This window comes from Lissotriton helveticus, chromosome 1_1 (assembly GCF_964261635.1).
Source record: "Lissotriton helveticus chromosome 1_1, aLisHel1.1, whole genome shotgun sequence".
NCBI classification, from domain to species: domain Eukaryota; kingdom Metazoa; phylum Chordata; class Amphibia; order Caudata; family Salamandridae; genus Lissotriton; species Lissotriton helveticus.
This window is the reverse complement of record NC_136057.1, coordinates 1,735,808,691-1,735,833,464: the sequence shown is the minus strand read 5'-3', so window position 1 is coordinate 1,735,833,464 and position 24,774 is coordinate 1,735,808,691. Positions and strand designations below refer to the sequence as shown.

Genomic DNA, 24,774 nt, shown 5'->3' with positions numbered 1-24,774 from the left:
GTCATTCCCCCACTGGAAGTTATTTGCTGTCTGGATGTATAGGATTGGCTTTCAGATAGCCTAGCTTCCATTATTATTTATTATGGCTTTGTTATTGGCAGATCTGCACACCCTCAAGTGGGGTTTCCGATGAAACAGAAGAGCCACTCAAGTTGTCCACGGCTATTATCCTGTCACTGGGTGAGTTGGTCATAAATGTATGTATGTATATATCTGTGATACTGCAAGTATATATTGGCCTTTACTAGGGATCAGGTCCTCTGTAACATTAATTTCTGTACACTGCCCTGCACGTAACTTGATCGTCTTAAAAGCTACTATTGCTTAAGTATTTTTCTCCCACCCCCCCAGTACATTGGTTGGCTTGCTACTGGAATATGGTGACCAGTTTACTATATACAGCTATAGTAGTCACGTGAGTACCATGTGCTCGTAAGATCATCATTAAATGTTGCAAACCATTGATAACATACCTCCTGGACATTCGTTGAAGAATGGTCTTGATGGGCTGCTCCCCGGCTTTGAGTTCCTTCTTGCATAATTTTATGTTGTGTTATTTTTCAATTATGTCTATTTTTTCTTTTCACTTTACTCTTGCAGCCCATTCTCACTCTAGTGAGGTCCTTAAATACTTTGAAAGTAGCTTGATGCAGATAGGTGCAGAGTCCCGTGCCACAACATTACAGCTGCTCTGCAAGCTCCTTTCGGAAACTGGTAAGACTGTCAGTGGGTGGGTGGCAGTGTGTGATTTAGGCAGGGAAAATAGTTAAAGGGATATAATGCTTGTCATAGAATCCGGAGCCCTAAGTTGTATTCCCAACTTACTCCCTTACTTGTCCAACATGGTGCAGCTATAAGCAAAATACTTCAATTTTATATTCTTCAGCTACATTAACTGCCAACTTTTCCTGGTAGAGCACTGCATTTTACGAATAAAGTCTTGCTTACATCAACTTCAATTATGTGAATCATGGTGAAGAAATAAAGGAGTGACACTGTTTTCTTTTCGGTTAATTGTTCCCATTGTGAGCCATTAATGGGACAGGGACACTGTGAAAACCAATCCTGACATAGACACTGGACAGGAACAAAAAGGGAAATAAAATATGGAACAGGTCGACACAGACACACTCAGTGGTAAATCATGACACAGACATGCACGGCGAAACAGGAAGGCATTGATAGCCCATGGGGCTCACAGTCACAGATTCACAAACCAAAACTGAAAGACAGGACCCTCAGGGTGGTAATCACAGTTGATAGTGGAAACTTCACTACTTATGTATTAATCTTGATCTTACTAGACAAAGTCAATATCTATGTGTTATGAACATTTGGTGTATGGCTTTATTTAATAGATTCAGAAGGTGCCTTTTATCTGGATGCTGTCCGTCACGTGCTTGAGGATGACAATCGCAAGGTACCATCAAGCTATTATACATGTGTTAAAGCACTTTCATAATTAGCAACTCAATCTAATTAAAGTTATGCAGTTTTTGCACAGTGCAGTAGTCCTACTTACATGGACTCAGAGCTGTGGTTTGCACACCACAATCTGTTGACTTTCTCCAAGGCAGTGGAGGTGTTGGGTCATGCAACCTCCAGCCATTTCTGTCAGTTCAGTTCAGTGTGTCTTGTCTTCCATTGTCTCCCTGTCCTAGTGGACATATCCCAGTTTTCCTGCCCTAGTCTGTGTCAATGCATTATTTTCAGACCCAATCCGAGATGTTGCTGATCCCTAATTGTTTATTAAATGTGTGTTAAAAGAAAGTTTGCGTATGCTGTTAACATATTTGGTCTGTATTTCACATTGAGTTGATCTGTAATACCCCTCACTGAGGAGGAGAATGTTGATGATCAAATAAGGGGTTTTGAATTTCAAGAATATTAATATCTCCTCAAATCTTTAACAACCGTTGTGTAAGGTATTTCAAATGTCTCTACCAAGAATAATATTTGGGCTATGTCTCAGCGAAATCTCACCAAACGTGGATCGATAATACAGGATAATATTCAATGTGCACGTTTGAAAAGTCTGATTGTGATATAAAAGATGTATTTTATGTAGAAATTGGAATATATGTGACTTTCTTGATGCCATGTATGTCCACAAGGTGCCTGACTTCAGTGCCATGGAGAAAGCAAGTAACTCAGTATCAGAATCACCATGTTCAGCATGTTAGCAAGCACAGGACATAGACACAAAGGAGAATCAACAAAGCTGTTTTCTTTTGATAACGAACAAAAGGTTGTATTGCCATAACTTTGTCTCTATTGGATTCTCTTTTAGAGGTGTATTGGGTTTGTCATTTTTAACCTCAGGGCACGATATAAACCAAGTTATCCTTAGATATTTTTCTGATTAAACCAGGAACATCAGAGACAGGACTCTGCTAGGAATGTTAGAATCACAGAAATGAAGCATGGATGTATTCTTTGGCAGTTGATCAATCAATCAATCATGGCATTTGTATAGCGCACTACTCACCCGGAGGGTCTCAAGGCGCTTGGGGAGGGGGGGTCTGCTACTGCTCGAACAGCCAGGTCTTGAGCTGCTTCCTGAAGGCGAGGTGGTCCCGGGTCAGGCGGAGGTGGGTCGGGAGGGAGTTCCAGGTCTTGGCGGCCAGGTAGGAGAAGGACCTTCCTCCTGTTGTGACTCTTCGGATGCGGGGGACGGCGGCGAGGGCGTGGCTGGTTGATCGGAGCTGGCGTGTGGGAGTGTAGAAGTTGATGCGGCTGTTGAGGTATCTCGGTCCTTGGTCGTGTAAGGCTTTGTGTGCGTGGGTGAGGAGACGGAAGGTGATTCTCTTGTTGACCGGGAGCCAGTGCAGATCTCTCAGGTGTCCGGAGATGTAGCTGTGTCGGGGGATGTCGAGGATGAGTCTGGCTGAGACGTTCTGGATTCGCTGAAGTCTCTTCTGGAGCTTGGCGGTGGTTCCGGCGTAGAGGGCGTTGCCGTAGTCCAGTCGGCTGGTGACGAGGGCCTGGGTGACCGTCTTTCTGGTCTAGGTGGGGATCCACTGGAAGATCTTACGTAGCATGCGCAGGATATTGAAGCAGGACGAGGAGACGGCGTTGACTTGTCTGGTCATGGAGAGTGAGGAGTCCAGGATGAAGCCCAGGTTGCGTGAGTGGTCTGTTGGTTTGGGTGCGGTGCCCAGGGCGGAGGGCCACCAGGAGTCGTCCCAGGCGGAGGGCGAGGAGCCCAGGATGAGAACTTCCGTCTTGTCTGAGTTCAGTTTCAGGCGGCTGGTCATCATCCACTCGGCTACGTCTTTCATCCCTTCGTGGAGGTTGGTTCTGGCGGTGGCGGGGTCGTTGGTGAGGGAGAGGATCAGCTGTGTGTCTTCGGCGTAGGAGATGATGTTGAGGTTGTGTTGGCGTGCGATGGCCGCAAAGGGGCTCATGTAGACATTGAAGAGGGTGGGGCTGAGCGAGGAGCCCTGAGGAACGCCGCAGATGACTCCGGTGGTCTCTGACCTGAACGGGGGTAGGCGGACTCTCTGTGTCCTTCCAGCGAGGAAGGAGGTGATCCACTCCAGCGCCTTCTCTTGGATTCCGACGTTGCTGAGGCGCTGCACTAGGGTGCGGTGGCAGACCGTGTCGAAAGCCGTGGAGAGGTCCAGGAGGATGAGGGCCGCCGTTTCCCCGTTGTCGAGCAGGGCTCGGATGTCATCGGTGGCAGCGATGAGGGCGGTCTCGGTGCTGTGGTTAGCCCTGAAGCTCGACTGTGAGAGGTCGAGGGATCCATTCGTCTCGAGGAAGGCGGCCAGTTGCTTGTTGACGGTCTTCTCGATGACTTTGGCTGGGAACGGGAGGAGCGAGATGGAGCGGTAGTTTTTGAGTTCGGAGGGGTCCGCTGTTGGTTTCTTTAGTAGAGCGCTGAGTTCGGCGTGCTTCCAGCTCTCCGGGAAGGTGGCGGTGTCGAAGGAGTTGTTGATGATGTCCCGCAGATGGGGTGCGATGACTGCGTCGGCCTTGTTGAAGACGTGGTGAGGGCAGGGGTTGGTAGGAGATCCAGAGTGGATGGAGTTCATCGTGCGGATGGTGTCTTCGGTGCTGATCGGGGTCCAGGCGCTGAGGGTGGTGGTGGGGGGCGTTGGTGCGGTCGTGGGGAGCGTTGGTTGTGTGCTGAAGCTGTTGTGTATGTCCGCGATCTTGTTGTGGAAGTAGGAGGCGAGGGAGTTGCAGAGGTCTTGCGATGGGGTGATGTCGTTGTTTCCGGCGTTGGGGTTGGAGAGCTCTTTCACGATGTTGAAGAGTTCCTTGCTGTTGTGTGCGTTGTTGTCCAGGCATTCCTTGAATGCTGTTTTCTTGGTGGCGTGGATCAGTTGATGGTGCTTTCGGGTGGCGAGCTTGAGGGTGGTCATGTTGTCCGGTGTTGGGTCTCTTCGCCAGGCTCTCTCGAGGACGCGGCAGTTTTTCTTGGAGTTCTTAAGTTCGTCGGTGAACCATGGGGCCTTCTTACTGCCGGGTCTGCTGGGCGGGGTCCTCAGTGGGGCGAGATCGTCTGCGCAGTTGCTGATCCACTTCGTGAGGTTGTCGGCGGCCTGGCTGGGGTTCGCTGAGCTGGCGGGAGGGTGCTGGCTCAGGGATGCGGCAAGTTGGTCGGCTGTGATCTTGTTCCAGCTTCTTCGTGCAACCTGTTGCTGGTGGTGGTGGATCGTGGTTTTTCTGAAGCTGAAGTGGATGCAGCTGTGGTCCGTCCAGTGGAGTCCGGTGGCGTGGCTGAAGATGATGTCCTTGCTGGATGAGAAGACGGGGTCGAGTGTGTGTCCGGCGTAGTGGGTGGGGGTGGTCACCAGCTGCTTGAGACCGAGGTTGGTGAGGTTGTCCAGCAGGGTGGTGGTGTTGCGGTCGTTGTTGTTCTCCAGGTGGAAGTTGAGGTCCCCGAGGAGGATGTAGTCAGCAGAGGGGAGGGCGTACGGGCTGATGAAGTCTGCGATGTCTTCGCTGAATTGTGTGCGGGGTCCCGGGGGTCTGTAGATGAGGGTGCCTCTGAGGGTGGTCTTGGGGTTGGTGTGGATTTGGAAGTGCACGTGTTCGGCGGTTGTCAGGGTGTCTTCGGTGTTGGTCATGATGCGAATGGTGTTCCTGTGGATGATGGCGATGCCTCCTCCCGTCTGGTTGGTGCGGTCTCTCCGGGTGATCTTGTAGTCCTCCGGGATGGCGATGGCGATGTCGGGCGCTGAGGAGGCGTTCATCCAAGTTTCCGTGAGGAAGGCAACGTCTGGAGATGTGGTGTCGAGGAGGTTCCAGAGTTCGACGGCGTGTCTGTGGACGGAGCGGGTGTTGAGCAGGATACACTTCAGGTGGTTGCTGCTGGTGCTCGGCTTGGTGGGTGCTGGTGTAGTGCAGGTCCAGATGCAGGTGAACTTACAGGAGTGGCAGCTGAAGGGTCCGTGGGTGCGTCTCGGGGTGGCTCGGTAGCATCCCGGGATTCGGCCGGTGTTGAGTGCGCTGAGGGTGGCGGCGTCGTAAGTCCGGCGGGTGGGCTGGGATCTGCGGGGGCCAGGGGTCCTGGCACTGGGCGCGGTCCAGGCGCGGACGGGCGCAGACGGGCTTACCTTTGGCGCACCTTTGCCGCTCAATCGGTGCTCCCGCTCGCGCGACCGCTGCGTGGTCGCTCTGGGGGCGTCATAAGTAAGGAGCCTGGGAGGGCGGGTCAGCTGGGTGGCGGGAGCGGGGCGGCGAATGGGCTGGTGGTGGGCGGGGCCGCAGGGAGGCAGCGGCGGGAACACTGGACGGCGGGCTCTAACAGGGGGTGAGCGTGGCAGCAGGAGGGGTGACTCGGGCGGCCCAGCGGCGGCTGGGTCGCTCACCAAGGCAGCAGGACAGCGGCAGGCGTGGGAGGCAGGAGGGGTGATCCGAGCGGCCCAGCGGCGGCTGGGTCGCGATCCAATCAGGCAGGAGGCAGCGGCAGGCGTGGGAGGTAGGAGGGGTGACCCGGCCTCGTCAAAGGCGCAGTGGTCACTCCTGAGTCTACCCCGTGGGCCCCTTAAGTAAGGAGCCTGGGAGGGCGGGTCAGCTGGGTGGCGGGAACGGGGCGGCGAATGGGCTGGTGGTGGGCGGGGCCGCAGGGAGGCAGCGGCGGGAACACTGGACGGCAGGCTCTACCAGGGGGCGAACGTGGCAGCAGGAGGGGTGATTCAGGCAGCCCAGCGGCGGCTGGGTCGCTCATCCAGGCAGCAGGACAGCGGCAGGTGTGGGAGGCAGGAGGGGTGATCCAGGCGGCCCAGCGGCGGCTGGGTCGCGATCCAATCAGGCAGGAGGCAGCGGCAGGCGTGGGAGGTAGGAGGGGTGACCCGGCCTCGTCAAAGGCGCAGTGGCCAGATTGTGCAAATATACAGCGTACAGAACCATGTTAGGGATGTGAATTTTAACTCAATACTGGATACAGGAGACTGTGACTATTTACGGTCTTGAGCCAAAACGACTTCTTGAAAGTGATTTGGATCAACCAAACAACAAGGTGTGGGACAATCAACTCTAAGTACTGCAACCCATTTTTTATCTGCTGTCCGTGTTGGGATGTCTGCTCAATCTTACAGGTGGAGTTAGACAGCGGCCATCATTCTTCCCACAGACGACTCTAGTTTTTTTTTAATTCCCTCAGCAGTGGAATCCACAGCCTAGTGAATTCTCATTTGCATTTTTGTAATCAATATCAGGTCCTGAGAGCTTTTTTGTTGGTTGTAACCTACCTAGGCATATATTGCAATGTTTTTTTAAAATCTTTTATCAAATCTCAGGCACCTATAGAAGGTGTAGCCCACCTGGAATATTTGAATATTCCCTCAATCACACTTCAGTCAGACACTCTGTAAAAACAGTTTAATTAAATTGACTCTAGTTTCATTCTCAGAGTGTCATAATAACCCTTTTTGCAACATACTTTAAAAGGTTGTATCCAGGTACTGGCTTTCCACGCATAACAATGTATATCTGTCTACTCTGTGGACAAAAGGAAGGAGAGAATGCATGGTTTTCTCACACTCCCTTGCTACTTTCTCACTGGAATGTGTGATTTTCTCCTATTCATACACCAAAAGGGTTTCTCACTAACCATGCTTACCTTTTTTCTCAATTACAGGTTATTCTTGCCACTTTAAGTTTAATGTCCAGTTTAACAGCCAAAGGTTTTTATGATGTGAACGGAAGAGCTGTGATGGATTATGTGCTTAAAAAAACCAGCCTCCTTATCAAAGAGCAGGTAAGTGGCAGATGTACATATTTGGGTAGGTGAATGTGTTAGGGAACAGCAACAGTAGTCAGCACACAAGAAATAAGTGGCACTTTTAGCCCCCTTGTGCCCCAATGTAGTTACTTTGCCATATAATATTCATCGGCAGGGTCACATATTTGCCCCTGGTGGTGGAATATAGACCTCATGTCCCTCTCGTTAGATCCCATAGTCTCACCTTGACATTCTATGTTCCTCATTTGAGCTTGATGTTCCCTACTTCCACTCCAGTGTGTCTTTCTCCCTCCGTCACTTTTATGGGTGTTCCTTATCCATTTGGCTGCTTACATTTGCACCTGAAATTCAGCAACTGCCCATCAGTGCCAACACTGTACATGCCTTTTCTTCATGTCTTGTTATTCCAGGGTGCCCATGATGTGAACCAAACCACTCAAGTGAATTTACTTATAGCTTTCACTTCAAGAGTCATTCTTCCAGTACACCCAATCTATGGTATTTCTATTATTGTGAAAAGTTTAACCTAGTGTACCCTTACTATTGTGGGGTCTGAGTTAGTGATGTCAACTGCAAGTGGAGTCGTTGTCCCGAAGTTCAACTATTGCAGCTGGTTTGATTCATACTGTGGCACTTCTGGCAATTTTATAACTTTAATCCTGCTCTTATGTTGTGCAAAATCGTCCACTGTTGTGAACGAGTTTCAGAAAGTGGTCTGATAATATCCTTTAGTTATTCTCTTTCTCCTTCATTGCCCTCCTCTTCCACAGGCCTCATGTATGATTCTGTATTGGGCACTTCTTTTTTCTTCTCTTTTCTTGGACCATCTCAAGTCCTTTGGGCACTTACACTTTGATCCTATCTCTAGTAGCTGGAGGAAACACCTGTCATCTGACTAGGGGCCAGGAATGGGTGTTGGATCAGTGCTCTTCACGGGTGCTTGTGGGGCTGCAGGTGATATGTGGCAGCATGGGCAATGGCATGTGGCATGGTGTCTGAAAACTGCAGTATTCTTGGCTTTGCCAGTGTCTCTGGGAGAGTAGGCCACAGTGGTTTATGGTCTCACCAATTCCTCCATAACAGCAGAGGTGCCATGACCTTCTTGATCACTGTGAACCAGGTAGGACTTCCTCAAGCTTGGCCAATGCATCCATGTTACAGAGTAGTTGTACCAAGATGCACAACTCAAGTCCATGCTCAGTAATATGTGTGAGGATTGGGCACCACTGATGACGTCTGGTATCCATCTCCTTGGGGCCTGACCATAATCCAGAGTGTCTGCAGTCCATGCTTAGTCTCACTCTTGGGTTCCCATTAAGCTCAACTAATAGATGAGCCAGACACTGTCCATAGTTTCTTTTACCACAGGCCAGAGGCATCATGCCAGGAACAATTCAGATGCCTGTCCTTATGTTGCATCGCATTGTAACAATGGTGCTTGAATACCTAGATCCCATCTTAGTAACCAGATGCACATGTTGACTGGCATGAGTGCAAAGAAATAAGATGCTCAGACACTGTGAGAATGGAACTCACTCCATACACGTCTCAACAGCAGTGCTCCCATGCAGTACATAGGCCTACCACACAATCCAGCCTATGTGAGACAACTGGCCCTTAGACTTTGCCGGGGCTAACTGGGAAATTTCTTGGGTGATTGGGCAGGGCACATGGGCATTCAGCGAATGCACTGATAAGCTGTGTTTTTCACTGATAATTCATTATCTAGTGGGCTCCTTTCTGTTACATACCCCGCTTTATCGTTGAAATGCCTAACAGGGCAAACTACCAAATCCTACACAAAGTTGCACAAACATACTTCAAATCAGTATTTCATATCAACACTGCCTCCCAAAAATGCAGCTCCCGGTTTTGTCTTATTGAGTGTAAGAAGTACCATAATATAGCACATAATTCCCCATCAAGCAGCAAGGGGAGGGCTCATGGGGCATCACAATCTTTGTAGTGAGCAAGAGAGACTACCTTGTGGTGCCAGAGGTGCAGTGTCTCAGATGTAGTGCCCAGTGCATCAGAACCTTACATATTATAAGTGAGTCCACCGGTATTTTGACTGTATATGAATGCTATACACTTCTCTGCCAAATGACCATATACTTTTATTCTCTGTAGAGCGGGGCATGGGTGCATAACCTCATTTATACATTTTTATTTACATGTTTGCGGATAGTGGTTTTAATTTCACATTTGAATTTAAGCCAAGAGGTTCTCTCTGTGCTTACAACCTTGATTTGAAAATTGTGATGTTTTCACTCTCAAATCTCTTGAACCTCCATGAGGAGAGAAAACACAGTGAAAATGATGTGAAAATATGTTACTTTACTTCTCTTGCTTTTCCACATTTTCACAGGGCACTTCTAGTCACATGGATCCTGAATCTGATGTTGAAGAAGAGACCATCCACATCCAAATCTCTCAACTCCTCAATAAAATTGCATTACGCCATAAAAATACTGACGAGGTAAGTGAGAAGGATGTGAAATAAGGTGGGTCAATAAACTAGAAGTGTACAAAATATAAATTGCAGAATGTCCAAAGACTCCTCAATTCCAGGGTTATCTTCATTATCCTCTAACTCACATAATAGCATGTTTTAGTAAAGCTCTCTCTGCTGCAGGTTTGTATGTGGGAAATATGCACATAGTGATCTGAACCATGAATGCATGTTTAAAATGCATTCCAAGTCGTTACCATGATTTGCCTTCGGGAAAGCACTGGACTTTGGAATAGTATTTACTATTCCAACTCCAGTCTGTGCAACTGTAGGGAAAGAGTTGGACTTAAAGTACAACATTAGTCCAACAACGCTTTCCTTCAGGGAAGTGGTTGTATTGTCTTGATGGATAAAGGAATGCATTGAAAAGACACATTAGGGCACGTACAGCAATTACGAGTCTTGCAGGGCAATGTGTTGGGATCTTAAATACCTTAAAAACATCTTGTCTTCCTGCCAAAAGGTGCCAGAAAGACAGTGGTCCAGTCTTTAATCATGTTGAGACTGTATTACTGCATTGTTCTGTATCTCGGAGTGTCACAGACATGATGAAGAAGACGACAGTGGGTGCAGAATATGGCAGCTTGGCTGCTATTTCATCTGCCTAGACACTCATCATCAGCCCCAGCTCTACCAATGCTGCTCTGGCTTCCGTTAAGGCATTGGGTATATTTCAAAGCCATGTGCTATTGTCACAAACGTCTCAATCATAAAGGCCCTAAATATCTTCACCTCTGATCACACCTTATCTTCCTAAACGAAATCTGAGATCAGCTGATGCCTCTCTTGCATCTATCCCCAGAATCCAAAGTGCTCACATTGGAGGCCATTCCTTCAACTACTTGGCAGGCAAGATGTGGAACTCCCTACCACTTTGGCTTAGGCAAGAAAAATCTGAAATACGATATCGCAAGAATTTAAAAACATGTTTTTTCATGCTAACTTAGATTAGGGGAATTCATATTCTTACTCTGTATAATAGGACTGATAGCCAAGTGCTGGGACACGCAGCTGACGCAGCTATGTGCTTTATAAATCTCATTATTATTATTATTAATGGTTTGGACCAAGTTGTTAAGGCACAGCGTGATTTGAGACGCGATGTAAAGTCTGTTTCCTCTGCTGCAGGGATAGAGGTCTGCTGTCCCATGCAGTCCTCATTCCCAGCATTTCCGGCATTCATAGAAGATTGTCGTATCCTACCTCATTTTTTTTAATGAGGCAGGAGGTTTTCCAAATTATTCTAAATAGCCACTTTGAAACGAGATTGAATGGCACATCAGTCACATTGCAAAACATAGCTACTCAATCTGCATCTCCTATTTGCTACTTGCCCGATGATACATCAAGCACCAATATTTCATATCATCAGGGTTGTTCATTCCCAGCCATTGCTTTGCACACTCTGGCACATTTATAAAGATAGTTCTGTTTTGTGATTGTTATGAGGATAACAGCAGATAATGAGATCATTTACAAAGCAGCTCACTCACAGGGGTTTTGGAGAATAAATGTTGCACTCATTCTCTGCAAATAATTGCTCGGATATAGAATCACAGATTGTAGCATTGAACAGGGTTGGTGCTACATCAGGGTAATACCAGCAATCTGTCTTGGACCCCATCAGCAAGGAATGGTATCAGGAAGGGGACAATTCAAATGTAGCCCCATCTCCAGAAGACCCACCAGAAACCCTCCCACCGGCTATGACTGTTTATCTGTGGGAATGCAGCCTTATTAAATGCTAATAATAATAATAACACATTCGCTGCTCTTTCTTGCAGGGATTTTGGAAAGAGATTTTGAGCTACATGCTGGAAGATGACTATACTTCATCTGTGCCAGCACTGTGCCAGATGCTACTTGTTGTAGATAAGAAAGCAAGCATCAACTTTCATGAATGTGGTGAGTCTTAAGCATCCTACTCATTGACACAGTGGGATCTACCATTGAAGGTGGTTAATGCTTCCTCCTCCACTCCCCAGATCCCCTCTTACTTTGTTATGATCAAGCATGAGTTGAAGAACCAGTCCATTAGCTCAGTATGTGATGGTTGAGTTACTATACAATGTGGGTGTCAATATTTCAAATAACATTTATTGCTCTCCTTTTAGAGATATATGTGTCTGTGCTGATGTTGCTGCTCGCTGTGAGCCTTATTCATAAGGAATTAACTAATTGCTGTGCCTCAAGCCATTTGGATGTGCCACGCTGTGTTAATTACGAAGCACCGGGCTGCTTCATATCTACAATGATATAATGGATCCCTTTGCTCTCCCATTGCTGGTGCATAATTAGCTTCCATGCACCTATGAAGGCACCCTCGTACCATGGTGCAAGGGTGGCTGCGTCACAGGGATGATTGTTTTTGTGCAATAAGGCTATCTTTGTTTTTATGCAGTTAGGCATACCTTTGTTCACAAAAACAATCACAATAGGTAATTTCCTCTTCCTAAATGTGCTGCAGTATGCAGTACGCGTAGAAAGAGGTAAACAACGAGGAGAAATAAAAATATTTGTTCTTGTTGCACCTCCCTATACCTCCCCCTGGGGAGGTGTAGCATTCTGACACATTTCCAGGTGTACTATTTCTTGTAAATCTGGAAATGCGGCAGAAGCCTTGGGTGTTGCGCAGGAAATCTCACAGCAAAACCCATGGCACAACTGTTCCACACAAAGTGTTGCGTGTAAAGGGGCCATATTTACAAGGGCATTAAAAGCCACGCAGGGTGGCTTTACCTGTCCTTGTAAGTATGGAGCATCAGGTTGCACTGCTGGTGTGTCTCAAAAAGTGATGCACAGGTGGCACAAGGGTTTTGTAAATAATCCCTATATACTTTTTGTAATTTGCCAGACATAAAGTGACTTTCCTGTTTGTTTCAGCTCTTAGTCTGGTTAATGCTCCTACCCTCTAAATGCAATGTACTAACTGTCCCAGGTTTCCACACACCATGAGGCTACTCAGGGCTCTAATGCTCCTCTTCAAACCTTGGAGTATTCTTGCTCTCCATGATGTTACTTCTGTCTAGTATGTTGGTCATGCCCTGCTCGGTATGGTACCTATTTACGTGTTGTTACTTTTGCCGACCGCAACAGGGATGTATTTTATTTCTCCATGGAGTTACTTTTAGTTATGATATTTGTCTCTGCAATGTTTCTGGTTCAACTTTTTTGACTTCAGCTCCATACTAAAATGCTAGTTAGTGGCCCTCACTTGTAAGCAGGGATGCATGCTCAATTATGGTAAATGGAAATAAATATGTTGACTGACTCCAAGGTTACGAAGGAGATTCGCATCTGGGGGTGAATACCTGTAATTGCTATAATTCCAGGGTTCCAATTAGCTCTCCCCGCTCAACTTTCCAGTGGATGTGTTGATAAAGTGCAAGTGACCTGGGAAGATGGTATCATAGCCTATTTATTTGTCACTCATGTTAGGAGTCCTGAGCAGAACCGAACAGGCAAAATATGTGCTCGTTCTTGCTTGCCCCAGGTCGTTAACCTTATTAGAAAATAGATATACAAGAACATGTTCTGGAGTCCTCTTTTCTTCTGGGGTATCCGCTGTCAGAAAATGGCTCCCATTTTTCCATGGTCCTTCAGGATGTAAAGCACGTCCACGGCTCATGACACATCCTCTCTTATCCCACTGGAGTCTTCTATCCCTCAATGAAAGCTGTAGCAGGAACCTCTGCATGGCAGCTTAGGTAGCTCCTCCTCCAGCTTTCATTCCTTGACAGCAACCGCTAAGGGAGGGAGGAAGAGAATTGCAGCATAGGCTGTCAAGGTACTGTACACCCCTGGGCGTTCCTTAGTGGTAGGGGTGCCTTTGCCAGTATTTGCAGGAATTTCAAAGCATCCTCATGACCGCTAGAGGCTCATTGAAATGCCACCCATCACCCATCATCTTCTTTACAGGTACTACTGGGTGTCTTAAGTGTGTGTGTCAGCCATATGTCTTCCTTTGGCAAGTATTGCTCAGTAATTTATGGGTTGAGTATGACATGTCTTCGTTCTTTTGTACCTAAACAGCTAAAGAAATTCCAATACACAGACTCTTCATAAGATTGCTGGTGAGTATCACATTCCACCCCCATCATATTCCACCAGATCCCTCTTCCCAAGTTGTTTGCTGCCATTTCTATGCAACCTGCTAATAGAGATCTTGAATTCAACTCAGCTTTTATCCTTTTGAATTTGATGGTTTTATTTCCAGTAAATTGGTTATCAGTACGACATGCTACTTACATTGTACAGAAACAGCCAAAATGTGGTTGGTACTAAGTACTTCGCAGAGAACAAGGTAGCATTTCCAGAAGTTTTAAAGGCTAGAGAATAGGAACTCATGAAAGAATCACTTTCTGAATTCTTTGTTGTGGGTTTTCAGGTAATTTCTTCATATCCTCGCTGGGATGTCGAAAGGGGAACTTCAGTCTTGGCTCTTCTCGAGCGCCTGATTCCTGCAAATTACCCATTTCTAGTAAAACTCCTCAGAATGAAGATCCCCCCGCTGATAACATATTTAGAAGGTGAGACCCCAAAGCATGAACCAGTGAGCACACAATTTAAACAAGTATTAATGGCATTTCAAACAACCATTGACCAATGACAAAGCCATTAAGTCTGGTGTTGGCTGTTAGCTTTTAGACCTTGTCCACTCATGTTTTTTTCACGGTTTTTATAAACTTGTATTGTGGGAGGTGATGCCAGGTACATACCAAGATAAAAAATACTGTTTTGGTCTCAAAAGGTCACATTCTTATTGTTGTCCCTGGAACTAAATGAAAATAATTTGTGTGTGGATGTGCTCCTTGTGAGAAAGCAGAACGCCATTGTTCACAGTGAAGTTAGCCAATGGCAGAATTGGCCCATGATGCATGCTGTGGAGGACAGAAGAGAATGTGAATGATAGGACATGTTAGACCAGCAGATGAGGAGGTCTGGCTGAAGGCTTGTTTAAGTAAGCAAAAAAAAGAAATAGTCACAGTCTTTCTTTGTAGCTGGCCGATGCCATACTCCAAACCGAATGAGGCAATAACAGAAACGGAGTCAGGTATCTTCTTGCAAGTTCTGGGTTACTTCCGCATATAACAGAAAGGCAGTTGACACATTGGTTTGCCCAAAAAATCAGTTTAATACAAAGCTTCTGCCATGAAGCGCTTCATCTGTCAGATGCAGCCTTGATCACATAAGAATGCGGCATCTTGATTCAGTGCTTTAAAGTACATATGTGCCAAAAAATCCCATAAACATAGAAAAAAATATTTCTTCAGTATGTCCAAGGTCAACATTATTTTAGAGCACTACCTGTTTTAGCACCTTTTCTTTTATTTCAATTGTGACTTATTGTAACAACTCAGTAGCATCAACTCTTCTAATGACTAAACTTGAAACAAAGACACCTGGTGGCCTCAATACAGAAGAGATTTTGCACACACATTTATAAACACCAAACGCTCTCTCTGCGTTTGTATTATAAGTAGGTATTAGTCAGGGTACATGGTAGGTTAGATTAGTCTACTCGGGCATAACATTGTTTGTGTGATGACTAAGGATGAACAGGGTATTTCACAGCAATTAATATGAAAGAAAATGTTAGAACTCTGGTACAACCATATGTTGCAGTTAAAAGTAATGTTTTAAATGTTGCATAATTGAATCCTACTATGTGAGAAGTTCACATGGAGGAACATTTAGAAAAGTTGGTGATAATATGTTGTTAATAAATTGATTGATACATATTTCTGTAAGGTTAGACACCCTTGTTTTCTGAAAAACAAGATTTATATTTCAGCCTGTGTAGCAGATATCGTGCGGAAGTGTTTTATTGTGTTTTTAAGGTAGAATTAATTGCAAATTATAATGTCACTTATGTGAATTAGTCGGGTAGTTCCTACAAATCTCTAAAGGATCTCCACGTTTTAGACAACATAAACTAAGGGATTGGTGTCCAGACTGATTCCAGACACCCCCAAAGGATATGTTAGTATGTAGACCAGCTAGCTCACAGTGCCACTATAAGCCCCACAACCTTACCAAGGAGAGAATAGTTTCTGGCAACTATCGAACATGAGAACCCTGACCCCTCAGGGATCATGGAAACAGTACGATACTTTTTGATGGTCACTTGTGCTCACTTTATCTCCGAGAGATACACAGACTAAATAGTGGGGGCGTTTTCAATAAGTATTTATTGAACCAGAGTTATTCTAGCATAAAATACATGTGCTGCAACAACCACGAGACAGAAACAGATATAGACGATTACAAGCACCAATAGAGTAAATAAAAAGTAGAATTCTACCACGGTGCTAAAATAGTGAATATATGCAGACATATAAATACATGACGTTAATAGTGCGTACTCCTACGATGCAAACCCTAACTAGATGTACCTAAGTGTACTAGCATGTATGTTGGTGTATAGCCAAGAACCTCCTAGGAAAGAGCAAACCCCAATACCTGATGTGAGAAAGCAAAGGACCCCATCTTGGTCTCGAGTGGACAACCCACAAGTAATGTCAGACGACTGCTCACTGGAGTGTCTGCATGCAGGGACTTCAGCGTCTCATGTCAGCATGTCAGCATAGAATCTTTTTTCTCCTCCGGCTTGCCCAGCAAAGATGTGGTACTTATATACCTGAAAGGTACCATCAGGGGTTCTACCTAGATGTGCCATGGTACTGTGGGCATGTCAGCCAAGGATGACGATAGTGGTGACCCTTATACAGAGTTATTATGCACAAGATTGTAATCCTGCTGTGATACTAAGAATCCTCATGCATAATAAATTAGGCTAGTTTTTTGAGAAAACTACACAACATTTATGCAGCACCTAACTAGGTAAAAGGTCAGGGCCAGAACTGTTATGTAGAGCAAGGTAGGACAAATGTCGGTAAAAGCTTGTGCGACTACCTAGGACTATATTAGGGTACATTGGGTATTACAGCAAATTAAGAACTGTTACAAAATATGTTGGTCTTTGATATAATAATGGAGTATTTTTCTATGTGTGTGTAATTTTAAAGCACATATGCACTTTTTTACTCTGAACCACAACGGCGATCCCCTATGTGATCAAGGCTTCATCTGACAGCTGAAATGATTATTGGCGTAGCTCTGTAATAAACTTATTTTCTGCAAACAAGTGGTGTGGTGACCTTTCTGTTATATAAGAAAGGAAACCAGAATATATAAACCTAAAATTACAACCAGATATAAGGAGCTAAGAGTGACATTAAGGGCACATGAACAACTAATGACCTTGAACTCAATTCCCAGGACAGGCTGAGCCAACAAACACATTTTGCACACTTTGAATTGTATGAATCTACTTCTGCTAGTGCTTGGTATGTAAGCACATTGCCTTTGAAATGTTGCTTGCTATTCACTTTTACTTACATATATTTCTTTTTTACCAACTACTATTTCAGCTTCCACGGAAAGAACCTTTGACTTGGCAAAGTGGAAATGCACGCTTGTTTCAGTAAGGATGAATTGCTAATGAATGTCACACATGACGCTTGTCTCTTTGTTTTCCATAGCCACTCATTCAGCGTGAATATATGCAGATATTAAATTCACCCCATCATAGTGTTGTTCTGCTATGAGGTTGCAATATTCTCACCATATCCCTATTATTTCTATGGATTATGATCGTTGCTATGATGTTGATTATGATTGGGCACAGAGGGGGAGCAGCTGTACTCGATACATAACATTTCCCTAATATGCAATATTTACCAGAAGCATTAAAAACCTTATTGGCCCAAGTTGACATTCAGAAAACTGGAAATTGCATGCTTACGACACCTAGTCCTACATGTATCAGAGTTTATCTGCATGGTTTACCCAGGTAAATTACAGGCTCTACAGTGATCATTGCATTACTCATAAATCTGATTGTTGTTGCACAGGGCTACAAATGTAGCCCCTTACTGGTAATTGTTTCCTCCGACTCTTTTTTATCCCCCAGGATAGTCACACTAGCACAACGTTCTTCTTTCCCTGGATTGTCACACTATCACTCTTCCCACTGCATTCCACATTATCAGTAAGTTCATATTCTGCAATCAGATTGGCACATGATCCATGCTCCCTATCTTCATTTGAATTGTCACTCTGTCACTGTATGTTTTGCCAGGCCATCACACTCCACTGAGCTTCTATTCTGCTCCTGAGATGCAATTTTTTGTTCCTTGTGTTCAGTCTTCACCCTTGTTATCACAAAAGTTACATTCTGCCCCCTTGCTGGATACCCAAAATGTTTTTGCATTCTGCTGCTAAGTATGTGATATTGTTGCATAGTCCCAATGTGTTTTCTGTCTGGATGGCTGCACTGTTGTTCTTTTCAAAAAAATTTGTGGGCAGCATGGTTTTGTTGCATGTGTTTCTGTGTAAATCACGGCCACTGTCAATGCCTCCTGTTTCTTCTGAGCACTGATATCACACCACACTATTTAAGCATTGCTGTATGTGTTCTCTGATTCTTCTGTCCAAATATAATTTCGTCATTGCAGAGGTTGTTAGGTGAAGTTTGTTTACCCTTATCTTCTCACAATCACTGCAGACGTCAGCCGTGGATACTGCATTTACGTCTCTATTACTGCATTAAAGTCTCTCACTGTTTTCCTTGTAGTTCCTGGGGACTATCCTAAAACAAGCCCCATACAGAGAATGGCATGTCTCTTTTATGGAAGAACTCACCGAACAGATTGAGAGTTTTGCCTATCATATGAATGAGGAGGTTAGTGCTATCAAGGGTCAGTATTGAACCATTTGGGGAAGTCAATTTAACACAAAGTCGGAGAAGGGTAGAACTGTGTATTCCATTAGTAAAGGTAATTTTTATAATATGGGTACACAGCATAGGGCTTAGCCTGTTGGGAAAATCAGGTATGGTTCTCCCACTCCCTGGAAGGACTGACCTACTAAGAAGCAGATGGAGATGAACTCCCTGAGGTAATCCTCTCCACTTGAATCAATAAAAGCCACATTTCAGGGCTAAATTCATTTCCCTAATGGATCTCCTTTAGCCAATAGGTAGTCTTCATGTTAGAGCCAATCCCCATACAGGGGATGTGAGGCCATATTCATGCAAAAAGCAGTGGAGGTATTGTTCCTATCAAAAAGCAAAGAAGAAAGGAAGGCGGGCAAAGAAGGGGGAATCTTAAGGATTATTTCTTGGTGCCCTCACACATCACTGAGGATGTAATGCTTCATAGTGGGCTTGCTTCTCATAGGTCCAGCGCTATAATGCCCTACGGGCCCCAAGAAAGGTCACTTTAGGGGTGATCTTTTTATTTTTTATGTCTGATGAGAAGTGCTTGTGTAAGGGCATTTTGTATGTGAGGGGTGATGTAAATGTTTACAGTGAAGTAAAGGGAGACTAAAACTATCTAAGAGATACCGAACTGAACTGTAATGTGATGGTTCCCTTGGTAGGATTAAAAAAATATAATTTGGTTGGGGCTAAGACAGGGGCGTGATGTACCCAAGTAGACTAAATCTGTGAGTGTGGTCAGGTTTCGATGGCCTAAAAAGGTTCCACAATGATTCGTCAGGACCAAAAATATGGGGGATAGTCCGACCCCACACCTAAGACATGATATGCTGCTAAGGTATTCCTTTAGAAGGAAATACCTGGTTCAAAATGTTTAGAATTGATCATCTAACCTAGAAAATAAATGAAAAAATAAAGAAAACACTCAGTAAACAAATGTTTTGTATGTTTGGTTCAATGTGTCACCAGAATCGATTTTCCAACTCACTGTATCATAGTGTCTCTAAAGGTAGACATGCGCATGCTATTTTTGGCGCTGACCAGTCACCACAACGTGAAAGAAGTGAAAAACACACAAGTACATATAATATAACAGAATAAGCAAGTGAATATACATGGAACAGACAACATAAACCAATCTGTGTTCGTGTTACTCAGCGTATCATAAGTGATTGGTTGTCCTCCATTGTGAGTGACGGGTCTTACCCTTTGGATCAATTAATTATGCCCTATAGGTCAAAAGCAGAGGCTAGTGCTTAGCTGCTGACAGTGGAAAGAGCTATGATGGTCAGTAAAAAGAAACAGTAAATCAAGGGGACCCAAATGACTTAGTGTTAAAAGAAAAAGAAAAAGTTTTCAAGAGAAGCAACCATACCTACATGGTTTCTGCACGGAGAGCACAAGAGACCTACCCTCCTCTGCTCGCCTGGCTCGACACTGAGCAGAGGAGAAGACCTGTCATTGAAGGTACGGGCAATTGGAGCGATTGTCCTCAGGTGTGGTGTGGGCAGCAGCTGGAAGGAGTGATGACCTAGTGGACAATGAGGAGAGGAGAGGAGGGGAGGGGCGAGCTTGAGCCAAAAGCAGTGAGCTTCTCACGTGCTGATGTAACGGAGGTATCATGCCTCAGTGGCGCCTATCTCAGAGTGTGCAGTGGTTAAAAGCTGGGCATCCCAAAGTCATCCATGGTTTTTGTAAGGTGGCCTCTAAGTAGTAAACTAAGACAGTTGAATGTTTTGTTAATCAAGGGTAATGGTAAGAGAAAAGTATAGTAAACCTAAGTACTCTTGCATATACAGTGATGGAGAGCAAATCAGGTGCACATATCTCCTAGCGATCCCTCATGGTGGAATCTAGGCATATTGGCATCTGTGTTCATGTTGGAAATCTAGGCCACCTCATGTAATAAGTAACACGAGGCGGCCAAGTGGTCTATTCCCAATGGATTAGGATGCTTGGTGAGCACTATTGGGAAATGTCAAATGAGGAGAAGAGGAAAGAGAAGAGGTAGGCTGGAGCCAATAGGAGCAAGCCCCTCATGTGCTTGTGTAGCAAAAGTATCATCCCTCCGTGGTGGACATCTTGGAGTGTGTAGCGGTCAAATGCAGGCCGACCAAAGTTGTCAATGGTATTAGTAAGGTGGCTTATGATGGATACAACTGCCAGTGGATTCCTCACCTTGTGAATATTCCCCTGCATCAGCAACGTTTGGAAAATTCTTTGTAGCTCGCCGGCATGGACGACGTTACAGGAAGGCACGACATCGCACGCAGCTCCGCTGATGTCACCGGCTCCATAATAGGCCTACGCTGGCGTGATGACATCAGTTCCCTTTTTTCCACGTCGTCGACGCTAACGGTTTCGGGGAACCTCTGTAGCTGTTAGTAACTTTGTTACTGTTTTTCTCTGTTTGGTGTCTTTTTGCTTCTTTGTTTCTCGTTGAAGATGTCGTCTAAGAAGACCGGGTTCAATCCATGTAGTGAGTGCGGCAAGATGATGTCAATTACGGACCCGTGCGAGGATTGTATCTGGTGCCTGAGTTCGGACCACGATGTCAAAGGCTGTTCTTTGTGTAAGAAGTTGAACCCGAAGGGTCTACGAGAGAGGGAAGCAAAACTTCTGGTGGCGAAGTTGAAAGGTAGAAAGGAGAAGAAGACTTCGAGATCGCGTTCGAGTAGGGCGAGGTCGAAGTCGAGGTCGAGGTCAAGGTCCCGCACGGCGTCGCCTTCGAGGTCGTCATCTGGTCATGCTTCGAGGTCAACGAAGAAGAAGCATAAGAAGGGAAGCCATGGTTCTCAACATCACTCCGGTAAGGACTCGCAGTTGAGACCGAAGTCGCCTAAGAGGAGGCATAGAAAAGATGAGGTGTCTCCTTCACCTGGTGTTCCAGAAGGTGAGGCTTCACCCTTGGAGTGGCCAGTGCGTTCTCCGGCTCTGGTATCGGATCCCTCTCCGCGCCGTCCCCGGCTCGAGAGGAAGAAGAGGCTCCATTACCTGAGGGCTCGATGACTCCAGTCCATCCGCCTCTGGAAGAGGATGCGAATCTGGAACCTCTGACAGAGCATCCTGTGGGTCCTTACCCGCCCTTCCCAGCTCCAGGTCAAGACCCTACTTCATTTTTAAACGCAATGTATGGAGTCTACTCGAGAGCTTTGTACCCCTCTGGTGCACCTTTGGGTCCCATGGGTCCATTGGCATATAATTTAGTAGTTCCCCACTCCTATGCCCCGGCTCCTTTTATGCCATGTATGCCGGCGCCGGGTCCGCCTTAGCATTTCTCGGCGCCTCCGAGGTCGTCGACGCCGATTCAATCGTCGCCGGCTCCGACTCGACCTCGTGAACAGCGACCTGGGCTTCCGGATCCGATCTCGACGCCGGCACCGGCTGCGTCGAAGTCGGTCACGGATCCAACGGCGCGACTCTTGAAGGAGAAATCGAGGCGAGAAGCTCAGCGCCTTATAGAGGAGCAAAGATTTAGAGAGGCTGAGGCTGAGGTGGAAGAAGGTGAGCTTCAGGAGGACTATTTTGATCATTTGAGGTATGCTAGAGGTTTGGAGCTTTCCCCTGAATGGGAGCTGTCCTCTGTATCCGATGCCCCTTCAAAAGACGTGCACCATACCATGTGGTCATCAAAAAAGCTGCGGATCTTTTAAATTTGACTTTGCAGCTGAATACTAGTCTAATCTTTTGACTTAGGTCCTCCATTCCCCGTCTTCAGTTGTGGAACCATTGCTTCCTTTTAATGAGGCTTTGACTGAGCCTATATTGGAGGTTTGGAACAGGCCTCTTACAGCTCCTGCAGTGGCTAAGGGTGTTGCAAGGAGGTATAGGGTAGCACCTGGTGATCCTGAGTTTCTATCCTCGCATCCTTTGCCTGAAAGTCTGGTTATACAGGCAGCCTGTACGAAGAAGACTGTTGGTGCTTTCCCTCAAGTGCCTGGGGATAAGGAGTCCAAGAAACAGGATCAGACTGCGAAGAAGATTTTCTCTTCGGCAAGTATGGCTCTAAAATCGACCAATGCCACATGTCTCTTGGGGAGATATATACATGCCCTGATGGACTCTGTACGGCAGTTGGCTCCTAAAATTCCTGAGGACAGCAGGAAGGGTTTTAATGAGGTGTTGGCCGATACACAGGCGGCTGCACGCCAAGTGATTCAAAGTGGTCTTGACACTGCTGATTCAGTTGCTCGCATTATGGGAACTTCTGTTGCCTCTAGAAGTCATCTGACTTTTCTGCGGACGTTCAGGCAGCCTTGTTGGATTTGCCATTTGATGGTGCTGGACTATTTGGCAAAAAAACTGATGCAGCTTTGGAAATATTTAAGGACAGTAGGGCTACTGCCAGATCTTTGGGGCTGCAGTCCAGAGGCTCTGCGACTAAGAGGTATAGAGGTTTTGGACGTTCATCCTTTCGTCCCTACTGTCAAACTCAACAGCAGCAGCAACAGCAAAATCCACTATATAAATCCTACAGGGGCAAACAAAGAGCTCGTCCTCGAGAACGTCAAGCCTTCTCCTCCTCTTCCCAACCCCCTTCACCATCAACAAAGCAGCCCTAGATCCGCCATTCCGGATCATCCGGGTCCTGCAGGGGGTTGGCTTAACCATTTTCTACGGGATTGGGCATTGGTTACATAAGATCTTTGGGTTCTCAATCTTGTAGAGAATGGGTATGCTCTTCCCTTTTGGGAATTTCCTCCAGATTACCCTCCTTGCCAAGGATTTTGCTCAGAGGACCACCTACTTCTCCTGCAGGAGGAAGTCCTGTCACTGTTACGAAAGGGTGCGATAGAGGTGGTTCCGGAGCAGGAAAGGGGTCAGGGATGCTACTCCCGGTATTTCCTGATTCCCAAGAAGTGTGGCAGACTTCGTCAAATCTTGGATCTTAGGATCTTGAACCTTTACCTGAAACAGGAGAAGTTCAAGATGCTCACCCTTGCTCAGGTTCTTCAGGCGCTGCTGGAAGAGGGCTGAATGGTGTCGATCGACTTGCAGGATGCTTATTTCCATATTCCTATCCTGAAGTCGCACAGAAAGTATCTCCGTTTCACGGTGGGATCGCAACATTACCAGTTTGCTGTCCTTCCGTTTGGTTTTACTACTGCACCTCGAGTTTTCACCAAGGTAATGGCTGTGGTGGCAGCACATCTCAGAAGGTCGGGGATACCTATATTCCCGTATCTGGACGATTGGTTGATCAAAGCAGAATCTCCAGAGACAGTGCTCCATCATCTGCAAGTCACATCTAAGTTGTTGTACAGGTTGGGTTTTTCAATAAATGTACCCAAATCTCACCTGGTGCCCTCCCAGCGCAACCTGTTCATAGGTGCGGTTCTGGACACAACTGTATGTCGAGCATTCCCTCCACCTCAAAGGATTCTCGACATACAGGGAATGATTCCTTTATTTCACAATGGAGCGGTCGTTCCAGTCCTGAAGGTCCTTCGCCTGCTCGGTCTGATGCCTTCCTGCATTCTGTTGGTCAACCATGCACGCTGACACATGAGGGCACTCCAGTGGTGTCTCCGCAGGCAGTGGTATCAACACAACGGAGATCTCAGGGAGTCTGTGAGGATCTCCAGAGAAGCTGCAGCGGATGTATCTTGATGCAGCGTGGAAGGCAATCTGTCTCACGGAAAGCCTTTCCATCTACCTCCATCGGTTGCCACGGTGATAACGGATACATCCACTCTACGGTGGGGTGCTCATCTGGGGGATCTGGAGATCAAGGGTCTTTGGTCTCCAGAGGAAAGGTTGCTTCACATCAACCTTCTAGAGTTGCGGGCGATACTTCTAGCACTCAAGGCCTTTCTCCCTTCCCTTCGCGGGTGGTCGGTTCAAGTCCTGACGGACAACACCACCGCGATGTGGTATGTCAAAAAAAAAGGGACGAGTGGGGTCGCAGTGGCTCTGCGTCTCTGGTCCTGGGTTCAGGACCATCAGATTTGTCTGATGGCAAATCATCTGGCCGGAGTTTTGAACGTGCGTGCAGACAGTCTCAGTCGGCAGTTCTTGGCCGACCACGAGTGGAGGCTTCATCCAGAGGTAGTTTGTCACGTCTTTCGGACGTGGGGAACTCCTCAGGTGGCCCTGTTCGCCACTCACGAGAATGCTCACTGCCCGTCATTCTGCAGTCTCCAGTATCCGATGCAGGGAGCTTTGGGGGACGCGTTTCAGTTGAGTTGGGGCTCACAACTCCTTTACGCGTTTCCTCCCATACCCTTGATTCCTCAGGTTCTGAGAAAGATTCGCCAAGACCGGGCCCAAGTCATATTGATC

At 46.3% G+C, this 24,774-nt stretch overlaps 2 protein-coding genes across 3 annotated transcripts in view; one reads left to right on the top strand and one right to left on the bottom strand.

Moving 5' to 3' along the window:
- The window catches only part of LOC144774269 (uncharacterized), a 592,191-nt gene that overhangs the window by 25,345 nt on the left and 542,072 nt on the right, over nucleotides 1-24,774 (bottom strand). The gene's annotated exons all lie outside the window — the stretch shown is intronic.
- The window catches only part of LOC144774243 (maestro heat-like repeat-containing protein family member 2A), a 77,376-nt gene that overhangs the window by 15,601 nt on the left and 37,001 nt on the right, over nucleotides 1-24,774 (top strand). The window contains exons 3-12 of one of the 2 annotated variants that reach the window (XM_078659176.1): nucleotides 102-180; nucleotides 601-714; nucleotides 1,359-1,420; nucleotides 7,094-7,213; nucleotides 9,567-9,677; nucleotides 11,495-11,615; nucleotides 13,743-13,783; nucleotides 14,098-14,239; nucleotides 17,144-17,196; nucleotides 18,349-18,456. In XM_078659176.1, coding sequence (XP_078515302.1) covers nucleotides 102-180; nucleotides 601-714; nucleotides 1,359-1,420; nucleotides 7,094-7,213; nucleotides 9,567-9,677; nucleotides 11,495-11,615; nucleotides 13,743-13,783; nucleotides 14,098-14,239; nucleotides 17,144-17,196; nucleotides 18,349-18,456 — 951 coding nt within the window. The remainder of the gene's footprint in view (nucleotides 1-101; nucleotides 181-600; nucleotides 715-1,358; nucleotides 1,421-7,093; nucleotides 7,214-9,566; nucleotides 9,678-11,494; nucleotides 11,616-13,742; nucleotides 13,784-14,097; nucleotides 14,240-17,143; nucleotides 17,197-18,348; nucleotides 18,457-24,774) is intronic. The other variant, XM_078659177.1, reaches the window with a different exon arrangement.